This window comes from Arachis hypogaea, chromosome 13 (assembly GCF_003086295.3).
Source record: "Arachis hypogaea cultivar Tifrunner chromosome 13, arahy.Tifrunner.gnm2.J5K5, whole genome shotgun sequence".
In the NCBI taxonomy this organism is placed as follows: Eukaryota; Viridiplantae; Streptophyta; class Magnoliopsida; order Fabales; family Fabaceae; genus Arachis; species Arachis hypogaea.
The window spans coordinates 16,309,561-16,321,376 of NC_092048.1; the positions used below are offsets into that span (position 1 = coordinate 16,309,561).

Here is an 11,816-nt window from a genome sequence, read left to right on the forward strand (position 1 = left end):
TGTAGTCATTTGGGTGTATTTAAAGTATTCACTTGGGTGTATTTTCAGTATTTTATTTCTTGTTTCGCAATTCTTGCAGAACATGGCACTTTCGGATCACCCAAACGGGGAATTCATATCACCGAAAACGAATAAGGAATTCAGGGTGGAAGACTACCCGAGTTTTATTCCCTTCATAGATGCAAAAAAATTAACTTCGCATCCATATGTAAGTTTCATTTGCTAAATTTGTTAGTACGCTTCTTTACTTATATGCCAAATAAAATAACACACTATTGAAATGTGGCAATCCTTCAGATTTTTGCACCTGTTTGCTACTCGGGGCATTGGTGGTTATGGCTGATAGATACAACGAAGCGGAGATGTCATATACTTGACCCGCTACACAAAAAAGCTCCCGGCGAAGAGAGAAAGAAGGTTAATAAATTCACTGTAAGTTGCCTCTGTCTTCTTTACTTTAATATTTAGGTCTATTTCGTTAGTTGTGTTGGGTGTATATTGTCCATCCAGTTGGGTGTATCTTGTGCATTCATTCGGGTGTATTACTGATTTATTTTGGTATTTAAGGGATATGTATTTTCAAGATTGATAACATATGCCGGCGGGGAACCTCTAAAGAAAGGCGAGAAGGAGAAGGAAATTAAATCATCATATGTTAAAATATCAGACCAAAAATCAAGGTATAAATTTGTGACTCTGAATATTAAACTTTCGTAAATGAGATTTGTAATTTATTTTCTTCGTTTTTAGCTATGACTGCGCTATCTACGTTATGAAGTGGATGGAGTTAATTGAGCCGGAAAACATTAAAAACGGGAAGTATGAATGGGATAATTGGCCACAGGTAACTGTCTTTAGAACTATATAACTCTGTATTACTTTACTGAATTAATATTGCTGTTTAAACAGAATATACTTTTTAATTGTAGGAGGAGGTGGACCACTATAGAGTGGAGTATGCTTCGCGGATACTATTCAGTGAGATGAATAAAGAGAGAGATCGGACAATTAGAGAGAGTAATGCTATAAGGCTGTCGAAGCCATCCTCTGTATTATTGAGTCCGTTTTATCAGATAAATTCTGCTGATATAGAAACTGCGTAAATATTTGTAAATTGAACAAATGCTGTAAATATTTGCCATTTATCAACAACTTCTATTCCATGTATATTTTTTTCCATAGTTAAACTATCTGTGCTGTATTCAAAAGCTGTATTACACGTGGTAAAATATGAAGGAAAAAATCAAGGCATATATAAACGCAAATTATAAACTGTTACACCCAACGCAGGTCTAATAATACACCCAAGATTGCATAAAATATACACCCAAACTGTCTGTGCTGTATTCAAAATGTATGAATTACAAGTACTAAAATATGAAGAAAAACATCAAATCAAATATACACCCATAACCTGCGAATTTTTACAGCTTTTGTTCTATATGTATCTATATATGTATCTATATGTAAATTGTCAATGAACAAAAATACACCCAAAAGAACAGTGCTTTTACACCCATATTCTCTAAAACTATACACCCAAAGAGTTATCCCCTGCTGCTGGTACCCTGAACTGATAATTCATAACGTGTCCTTGATATTGGCTGGAATTTGAATGCACCGCTGATGCAGCATCAAACAGGTTTATCTGAATATAACACTCACACATTAGCTAAACTATTAACGAGAAAAATAAACTCAATCGCCACAAATTTAAAGAACATTACTTTTACCTCGCTTAAAACTTTCGTCTTCTTCTTCTTTGTGGCATTTGCAATCTGTTTGTCCAACTTTGAACCTAGCCTATTTTTTGGATGTCCTCTTGTTCGAATCCTTGGCGGGCTTTGAAGCTCGTTAACGGATTCCAAGTTGGCGTCTTCTTGGGATAAAGAAGATGTCCCCTTCCTTTTGGCTTTTAATGATTCCATCTCGGCCATGACGTTATCGTACGCACGGTGCAGAATTGCAGTCAGCTCCTCCGATTCGGATGCAAATTTGCAAATATTTTGCGAACGAAAAACCAATTGGTCAAACCTCTTGCTTCTTGGCTCCATTAGTGGCTCGTCGTGGCTGCTCTTGATGTGTGTGTGTCGCCTCTTTACCTTCTTACTCCATCGTTCCAGTATATATCTAGGTGACACTTGGCTTACTTGTTCGAAGCTTAACACGCTTAGTGCGTGACGGCACAATATCCCTCTCAACTCGAATAATAAGCATTGGCATTTTACCTCGGCTGCAACTGAGTCGTAAGTAACCACGAACTTGTTGAATATTGAGCTGGAAACTTGCTCTCCGACTTCGTATACTGAATAGCCTAGAGCAGAATTCTTTAATCTGGTGATGCAATTCGCCTTTCCTCTGAATTGCGCTTGGACTTCCCTAAACTTTGCATGAGTGTACGCATCTTGAAACTGAGCTTCAATGGAGGATTTGGTTGCACACGGTATGACCGTATAAAAATCTGCAGCATCTGATTCTCTCTCTGCTTGCTCCCTGCTTCCGAGGCAATTATCGTATTGTTTGACGAACTAAATAAGCGAGCTGTTCCGGGTGATATACTTGTTAAAAAATGAATGCATGCTCTCGCTCCTTTGTGTGCTTCTCATCCCTGCCCATAAGTGGTGATCCAGATAGATAGGAACCCATATGTGACGGTCTTCGTACAGATCTGCATAATACACCCAAACACAGACTATAAATACACCCGAGGGAACATGCAATTTACACCTCTGCTGCAGATTTTAAAAAGACATTACCTGAAAGCCACTTGTTGTCCGCAAGACCAAAATTCAGCAGAAAATCATTCCAATTCCTATCGAATGAGTCTTTGCTATGAGAGTTCCAAACAACTTGGCTCATTTCTTGTTCAATATCGGCATGTCCCTTGTACCCGTTTAATTTGCTTGGAATCTTCTTCATGATGTGCCAAATACACCAACGGTGAACTGTCGTTGGCATACAGGCCTCTAAAGCCCTTTTCATTGATGCGCACTGATCGGTGAGAAACCCTTTCGGAGCGTTTCCTCCCATGCAACGAAGCCAGCATTGAAATAACCATTTGAATGATTCAATTTCTTCGTTCTTCATCAAAGAGCATCCGAGAAGTGTTGACTGACCGTGGTGATTCACCCCGACAAAAGAACCACAGACCAAATTATACCTGAAACAAATTACCATAGTCCAGAATGCAAAATCATTAGGTACCCCCCAACAAATGCTTCGTATACACCCAATGAAACAGCCAGTATACACCTCTGCTGCGGATTCGTAAAAATACATTAGTTTAGCATCATAAACAGGGGCAGTTTGTTACCTGTTTGTATTGTAGGTGGTGTTGAATGAAATGACGTCTCCGAAATACTCAAAGGCAGCTCTGCTTCTTGCATCGGCCCAAAAAGCGAGCTTAATCGATTGATCCTCCTCGAGTTCGAGCTCAAAAAAGAAATTCGGATTCTTCTCTTTCATTCTTAAGAAATATTTCCCGAATTCCTTTGCATCTTCTTGTTTGGAAACATTCCGCACTTCCCTGGTAATGTAATTCCTCACGTTCTTTTCGATAAAATTTAACTCGCGGTGACCCCCGGCAGCCGCAACAAATGATTGGTAGGTTTTGCTTGGTCTGATACCGGCCTCCTCGTTATTCTCTATCGTACGACGAATGGACATGCTTAGTTCCCTGTGTTGTTTGAGCATCTCTGCTTTACTTGGACAGCAGGGGTGTGAATGATCCAGCACAACCTTTGAAATGATCCAAGCACCAACATCCTTCAATGTGTGTATATAAATTCTTGCAGGACAGTTTAAACCGGCTGTCGAATTGGTCTTCTCGGTCGGAGATATTTTAGATTTCCATTTTTCCTCTCTGCTACATGTAATCAGTTGATTCTTAATCTCGTTTCCCTTCCTATTTGTGCATCGAACTCTTGTAGAGAAACCTGCAGCCTTGGCGTAGTTCCTGTAAAATTTTCCAACATCTTCAAGGGTGGTAAAGGTCATTCCAACCTTCGGAACAAGCTCGTTATCAACAACCGAGAGATGCTGCACAATACACCATGTCAGAAACTGTGAATACACCCATAGATATGACTCAAATACACCCAATCATGTCTAATATGATACACCCGAACCGCAACAACTCAACTACAGAATGACCTTTAAAGCCATAAACTGTAAATACACAGGCGGTAGAATACATCATGTCAAAAACTAAAAACACACCCACTCATGTCTGATATAATACACCTGAACAACAACAACTCAATTAAAATAACAAAAAACCAGTAAAGTGTAAATACACCCACACTTCTAGCAAAAATACACCCAAAATGAAATTGATCTACACCCGAGCGTCTGCTATAAATTCCAGATAATTAATCACAACTAATACATTGAATCGACAAATTCATGTTAACGTGTTACTTTCACAGTCAATGTTCAGCAATTTTTCAACTACACAATGCTATACAAATTACTGAAAGAAAATTCATACTAATCCTATGTAAATCAAACCTCAGGAACTTCGTTAGATTCAAATTCATAATCCACTTCGCCTGGATTCAGTTGACAATCTGAGGTTGAATGATCCATTATCTTCAAAACGAGTTCAAACTTTGATTTCAGAAAACAACAAATCAAAATAGAAAACGAAGCTTGAGTTGCAGAGAGAGAGGAAAGTAACGTAAACGAAGAACATACCAGTGAGAAAAGGAGAGGAAAAGAACGATGGAGAAGAAGGAGGGAAGACGCGCGAGAAGAAGAACAACCAAATCTCAAAATAACGAAAACGAAGAAGGAAACAAATCTTTTAAATTTGGTAGTTAGATATACGCGGAATCTTATATAGCGCGTGTATACAACGTATGTGGAGCAGCGCATTTTTTTGTTTTATTACTTAATGAACTTGTAAAGCATACAAGCCCTAATGGCTTGTATCCAGAGCTTTTCCCTAATCCGATTTTATTTAAATTGGATCGATTTTGAGCCCTCCCAATTCAAATTGACCATTTACCAATGACTATGATACCGCTAGTTTCTAGTTTCGGAGTTTCCCCGGTTCAATAACCGGTTCGAACTAGCACTGCACCACTCATCCCTAACACCGAACCCAAGCTACGAAGAAGGAAAAAGAAAAGGAAGCTCAGTGCCTCAGTGGCGACTGGCGAGTAGATACTACTACTTCAGTTGGTGAAGGAACCAAGCAACAATGGCGGATTCTACTACCAGAAGCCCTATTAAGTCCTCAGGTAACACTTTTCCTTGCATAGTTATGCATATGCTTTTCATTTCATCTCAGTTATGAACACTGCAATAATCTAGGGTTTCAGTTGGGACTGTTGCGGGTACCAGGAGACGGCAACAGGCGGTGGCGATTGGCAAAGAAAGAAGGGAGTCTCTTGTGCGTGCCAAGAGGCTCTGTAGGGTCCCCGTTGGCGGCAGTGGCGACGGGGACGGCGATGGCCAAGCTCCCCTTGATAGTGACATGATTATTGATGAAGAGCAATCTATTTTGGACTCTCAAACTTCCCTTGCCGTCGAAAAGCTGAAATCTTCTGTTGCTTTTCAGTTTGGTCCTCTGAACTCATCTATTTGTTATATTATGCGTTAGTTAAATAACAAGAATTATCCAGTTCGGTTTGATTTGATAGGTTTTTGAATGAGTGATTGAATGTTGTTGTTCACTCTCCTCACTAAGAAGTAACTTTATAAAGCTTCAAGCATGTGATGTGCAAGTTCATATATTGATTAACTTTGGCTCATATGCATTATGACTATGTATAGGGGGAAGGGTGCAATGCAGAAAAGAGTGGTTGCCCTGCAAGAATTAAGGCGACTGCTGTCAAGGTCTGAATTTCCGCCTGTTGAGTCTGCTATTAAAGCCGGCGTGGTACCTGCACTTGTGCAGTGTCTTTCGTTTGGGTCTCCAGATGAACAGGTCTAAAGATTTGTCTCCTCCTTTAGAATGATCTTCTGTTGCTTCCATGAATGCCTTTTACTATCCATGAAACTTGAGAAAGCAGTACTGCACTGTGCATGTTATGCAGATAGTATCAATACTGAACCGTAAGTTACTACTAGTCACTTACGCTTTTTTGGTGATTGTGTTATTCAGTTGCTGGAGGCGGCTTGGTGTCTTACAAATATTGCTGCAGGGAATCCTGAAGAAACAAAAGCTTTGTTGCCTGCCTTACCTTTGCTTATTGCTCATCTTGGGGGTGAGTGATCACTGATCACTTTGAGTTTAATTTTGCATGTCCATGAATGAATTAGTTGTTTCATTGATGTCTGCATAGAAAGATTAAGACGAATTCTAGTAGCTCAAATTCAAATTGTTATAACATTGCAAAGTGTCTATGATCTAAAGGAACTAGGAAGAATGGGATGCACAGGACTTTGGCAACTATATTAAACATTTGCGATAAATTCATACTTGAACTTTGAGCCTATTTTAATTATTTTAGTATTTGCTTCTACCTTTTGTATTTATGAATGATCTGTTCTGCAGAAAAGAGCTCATCACCTGTTGCCGAACAGTGTGCTTGGGCTCTTGGAAATGTAGCTGGTGAAGGCGAAGAGTTGAGGAATGTTCTGCTTGCTCAAGGGGCTTTACTACCTCTTGCAAGAATGATGCTACCAAACAAAGGTTCAACTGTTAGAACAGCTGCCTGGGCTTTGTCTAACCTCATCAAGGTGTCAAAGTTTATCAATTTTATAGTTTATATTGTATTGCATTACATTTGTTTGTGCTCTGATTTGTTTATATTGTATAAAGCCAAAGGGTAAATTTCACTGCTCAGCTATAAGATATGGGATTGTATGTTGGGCAGTAAAGTTAGCAGTATGACAAGCTAAATGTTGTAGAGATGAGGATGTTGCATTGAACATGACGACATATTAGAAGGGATAGGATTAGGAATGAGCGCATTAGAAAGAAATACTGTGTAGTGCTTATTGTAGGTGGTTTGGGTATGTGAGAAGATATAAAGAGGCCCAAGTAAAGAGCGCCCCAGATGGGGAGTGCAGTCCAATAGCTAGATGTAGTGGAAAATTCACACATAAGAGAAACGACTAGAACAGTTTGACTGTAAATGGTTTAAAATTATGATTTATGATAGATAGAACACTATAGCAGCAGTTAATGCTTGTAGGTTGTAGCTAACACCACCTAGTGGGATAAATTTTTTTTGGTTATGGTAATTCTTCACTGTTTATAGTTAGCTTGTGTGATGTGATCAGTGTTGTCTAAAATATATTTTGCAGTCCCCTGCTTTCGTTATGATGGCACATGCTAGTGTAGTAGCAGTGACAAGGCTTAGTTGTTTAATCCATCTAGCTGACCTCACTAGCTGGACAAATCTTTGTTGTTGAATTGAACTATAGTTGTGGCGACAAATTTTTTCTTTTTTTTGGAATTTTAACATCACTTTGGTATGATTATGTGCAGGGTCCAGAACCGAAAGCTGCAACTGAACTCATTCGTGTTGATGGAGTATTGGATGCAATCGTTCGACACTTGAAGAAAGCGTGAGTATTATTCTGGATTTACTTGGTTCTATATCATTGCTAAGAACTCATGTCTCCTTTTGTATTTATCTATTTTTGGGTCAACATGCTAGGAGTTCATATTGTTTAAATCACAGTTGAACATCTTAGTCTAGTTTTAAGGATATTTAGCTTTTACTTCACTAAAATCACAGCAGAATTCTCTTTTATCATAAACAGAAAACATATTGCCAAACATATACAGAATACAGGCATGAAACTAACAATCAAAATTTCAAGTGATTCATCTCAAACTCTCTTCGTAGGTCAATGATTTGGTATCCCTATCTAGAGAGGGACACCGGTACCCCCCCTTAAATATTTATTAAAACTTCATTCACCCTTTTTTTCGACTGTTAGGTGAAGCAAATAACAGAACCATTCTTCCTTCAAACCCATTTCGTGGATACTGGGCGAATCACCTTCACTTCTCTTTCTGAATTCCTCCCAGAAAGGAGAATCACCGTTTTAGGTGGCTTTCATTCTTCTCCTGAATGGTTTTTCTTTGTCCAAGCTCTTTTCTGGCTCTAGTTTGCATTCATAATTTGAAATTTGGTGTTGGTAATTTCAAATGTTTCAAAAGAACAAGTACATGTTAATTGCTATATATTTTAGATATCTATTGAATTGGTAAAAAGGGCATTATCACATGAAGGGAGTTTCAGCTGTTATGCATGTCATGAGGAAAACATGTGTGTCTATTTGTTTGATTGGTACAAATTCTTTGTCTGAGTTTGAGTGATTAAATGAGTTGGAGACAAAATTAGCATGACAAAATCAGCTGACAAATGCATTGCATGAACATGTTCTCTCTGTCATGCTAATCTTTGTTCTTCCATTTCCCTCTCTCTTGGAGACTACAATATGAACAAATCTGCAGACAACATTGACTTCTTTAATCACACAACAAAAAGTCAGGAATGGAACCTCTGTTTCAACTTACATGAAATTAGTATAACCATTTGGGATTTAATTTGTATAGGTAAAAGGAAGAACAACCTCCATTAAGGTTGAATTGAAATTGGGTCAAATGTGAATAGTGGAAAAAGTGGAGCAGGATTATAATTTCTAAGTAAAGGATCCGGGGGGTACATTTTGCAAATATTTAACAGACAGGTACCAGTGCTCGGTACCAAATCCTTGGCCCTTTTTGTAAATCTGCCAATTTGCAAAATTTATGTTAACCATGTCATGCACATGTGTGTGTATGCATGCTGTTGTATATAAGGAGAGTGGTTCTTCTTCCTTATCAGCTAGTTTTTAAGGTGTGGTTCCCCACTTCTCTTAGATACTTAACAATGGTATCAAAGCTTGGTTGTTGGTGTTATGGAAAGGGCTACCTATAGGTTGGATTAAGGTGAATACCGAATACTGATAGCTGGTAGCAAAGTGGCTACCACTAGGTCAATGTTGATAGAGTGAAGCCATCATGGACATCGGCTCTCCAGGGGCGGTGTATTATTAGGGACTTGGGTATTATGGGGTACCCAAAATCCCACATCGGGTAGTACGGGATGCTTGATGTTGTATGTAAGGAGAGTAGTTCTTCCACCTTATCGGCTAGCTTTTAAGGTGTGGTTCCCCACTTTCCTTAGATACTTAACACATGCATGCACACTTGTGTGTGTGTTAGATGGCAATTTAAATCTGAAACCATCGATGACTTTAGAGGCATTTGCTTTTCTCAAGGAAGAAAACCCTTCTATGTGTTCTGCCTTTTCTTTCTCTGTATAAGAGTATTTATTATATATGTTGATTAGAGTTTCTGTATGATATACCTGTAAAAAAAAAACATGCGGTGTGCCTTTAACTAGTATCAATATAATCATAAACTTCACCTTACTGTAAGTTTGTGGGGTTGAAATTGGAAGTGTGATAGACTTATAACACAACCTCCTTTGGTACTGTGAACACAAAGCTTATTTCTTGGAAGTGTTAGATTAGTAGCAAGCTCTAACTCTTTTAACAGTACAGCTTGCAATGATGTCCTAAGTAATGCGAGTCATGTTTTTAATTGACACCAGGGATGATGAATTAGCAACTGAAGTAGCATGGGTAGTTGTGTATCTGTCGGCACTTTCGAATGTAGCTACGAGTCTGCTGGTGAAGAGTGACGTGCTTCAATTGCTAGTACACAGATTGGCAACATCAAATAACTTGCAATTACTGATTCCAGTAATGACCTCTTCATCTACAACATTTTAGCATTAGCATCTAATAATACATACAAATCACAATTGTTATTTTCACTGATAAGTCTTTCTAACAACAAAGGAAAATCGTTGTAGGTTTTGCGAAGTTTAGGTAATCTCATTGCTGCTGATTCCCATACAATTTATGTTATTCTGACACCTGGACAAGAAATTACAGGCTAGTAATTTTCTTGGTTCTCCCTTTACTTGATAATCTTGGTGCATTTTCGTTCAAAATATGGATAATTTCTTGCATCTGATCTTGTAATAATATTTTCAGATAATATCATAAAAGCCCTGGTAAAATGTATGAATAGCGAACACAGGGTCTTAAAGAAGGTAAAAAATTTTAATCTTCAATTTGATGAACTTATTCCTTCTTTTGTTTATCTTCTTGATATAAGAGCTTAAATTTCAAAATGCAGGAAGCAGCCTGGGTGCTATCTAATATAGCCGCTGGTGACATTGAGCACAAGCGGTTGATATATTCAAGCGAGGCGGTGCCTTTGCTGCTGCGTCTTCTTTCTGCCGCTCCATTTGATATAAGAAAGGAGGTTGCTTATGTATTGGGGAACCTTTGTGTCGCGCCTACTAAAGGTAATGCGAAGCCGGATCTGATCTTTGAGCACCTGATTTTGTTGGTCGAAAAAGGATGCTTGCCAGGTTTTATTGATTTGGTTAGATCTGCTGATATTGAAGCTGCTAGGCTTGGACTCCAATTCATAGAGCTGGTAAGAAATCCGCTAATTCATTCGCATAACTAATGATAACTTTCCACCAAAATATCAAATATTAAATATTATAAATAATCCTTCCATAACCAATAACAATCATTCCACAAGTTACTATTTTTATACGAGTTGAGTACTCTTTTAGTCTCAACGTTTGGGTTAAGTCTTAATTTCGGCACTAACATTTGAAACACTATTTTTGTCCCAAATGCCTTATTTTGTTCTATTTTAGTCCTTTGGTCAAAATTAAATTTTTTCTTTGAAAAATATTTTTTTTCCTCCAGTATCGTCTAGGTAACAATCATAATTGTGGTGGCTGTAGTTATAGTTTTAGTGATTTGAGAGTGAAATTGATAGAAGAATAAGCGAAAGAATAAGATATTAACAGAGGGAAAACGATGTTTTTTAAAAATAAAAAAAAAAAAACGAAAAGAAAGCATTTGAAACAAAAATAAGACATTTTTTTCAATAAAGGGAGCGGGAAAACTGCCCAGAAGAGAGGAAAACTACATATCAGAAAACATGTTAACCGTTAGAAATGAAATTAGAACTTAATCTAAATATTAGAGACTAAAAGAAAAAGGGTGCTTATTAGCTAATTTCCAAAAGAAAAATAAAAAAAGAGGCAGATATATAAATAAGCTATTATGAAATAAGTTCAATTTATCAACTTACTTTTCTCTTTTGTTCATAATTGATCAAGTTTCAAAAACACAAGCTATGCATCCTTCTTGACGATGTTTTTGGTGTTTACAACAGGTCCTGAGAGGGATGCCAAATGGCAAGGGCCCAAAGCTTGTAGAAGAAGAAGATGGGATTGAAGCAATGGAAAGATTTCAGTTTCATGAAAATGAACAACTGAGAACTATGGCAAATACCCTTGTTGACAAGTACTTTGGAGAGGACTATGGCCTTCATGACCAGTAACTTAGTTGTTTGATATTGTAATAAATGTGCTCTTTCTCCCACACAATTTTAGATGAAAATGTAAAATTTTATTAGTGTTATTAACTCTAGAGACTAGTGAGTTGTAATTTTTGGCTGGGTTAATTTGAAACATTTTTGAAATAACTCTCTTAATTTGGAGTAAATATTTGTTCTCTGAGAAAATTTAAATAATTTTTTAAGGATACTTCTATCGTTAATGAGAAGAAAAAATATTATAGTTTGATGGAAAGGCTATTAATTTTGCAAGATATACTGATGTTACTATAACAATTGATATTTTTCCAAATTATCCTAAATAATAATTTTGAAAGGTGGTAATTGAATTTCTTTTTTTTTGGGTGTCTAAACACAAAAAGCTTTATCTTATTCTTAGCCTATAAATCAACCAATTCAACCACGTCAATGT

At 37.5% G+C, this 11,816-nt stretch overlaps 1 protein-coding gene across 2 annotated transcripts; it reads left to right on the plus strand.

The window, feature by feature from the left end:
• Positions 1–4,988: 4,988 nt before the first annotated feature.
• Positions 4,989–11,533, plus strand: LOC112737466 (importin subunit alpha-9). 2 transcript variants are annotated; one of them, XM_025787380.3, is made up of 11 exons: positions 4,989–5,243; positions 5,325–5,562; positions 5,779–5,932; positions 6,110–6,212; positions 6,503–6,687; positions 7,442–7,521; positions 9,564–9,714; positions 9,828–9,909; positions 10,012–10,070; positions 10,157–10,462; positions 11,222–11,533. In XM_025787380.3, the coding sequence occupies exons 1-11, from the start codon at positions 5,204–5,206 to the stop codon at positions 11,387–11,389; spliced, it is 1,566 nt and encodes a 521-aa protein (XP_025643165.1). In that variant the 5' UTR covers positions 4,989–5,203; the 3' UTR covers positions 11,390–11,533. The 2 variants fall into 2 exon arrangements, with proteins under 2 accessions (XP_025643165.1, XP_025643166.1); XM_025787381.3 differs by having other exon boundaries at positions 5,085–5,243; positions 5,317–5,562.
• Positions 11,534–11,816: the final 283 nt, after the last annotated feature.

Coding starts and splice junctions, on each gene's coding strand:
- LOC112737466 (XM_025787380.3), top strand. CDS start 5,204: ATGGCGGATTCTACTACCAGAAGCCCTATTAAGTCCTCAG. Junction 5,244..5,324: donor AAGCCCTATTAAGTCCTCAG/GTAACACTTTTC, acceptor CTAGGGTTTCAG/TTGGGACTGTTGCGGGTACC. Junction 10,071..10,156: donor AACACAGGGTCTTAAAGAAG/GTAAAAAATTTT, acceptor TTCAAAATGCAG/GAAGCAGCCTGGGTGCTATC.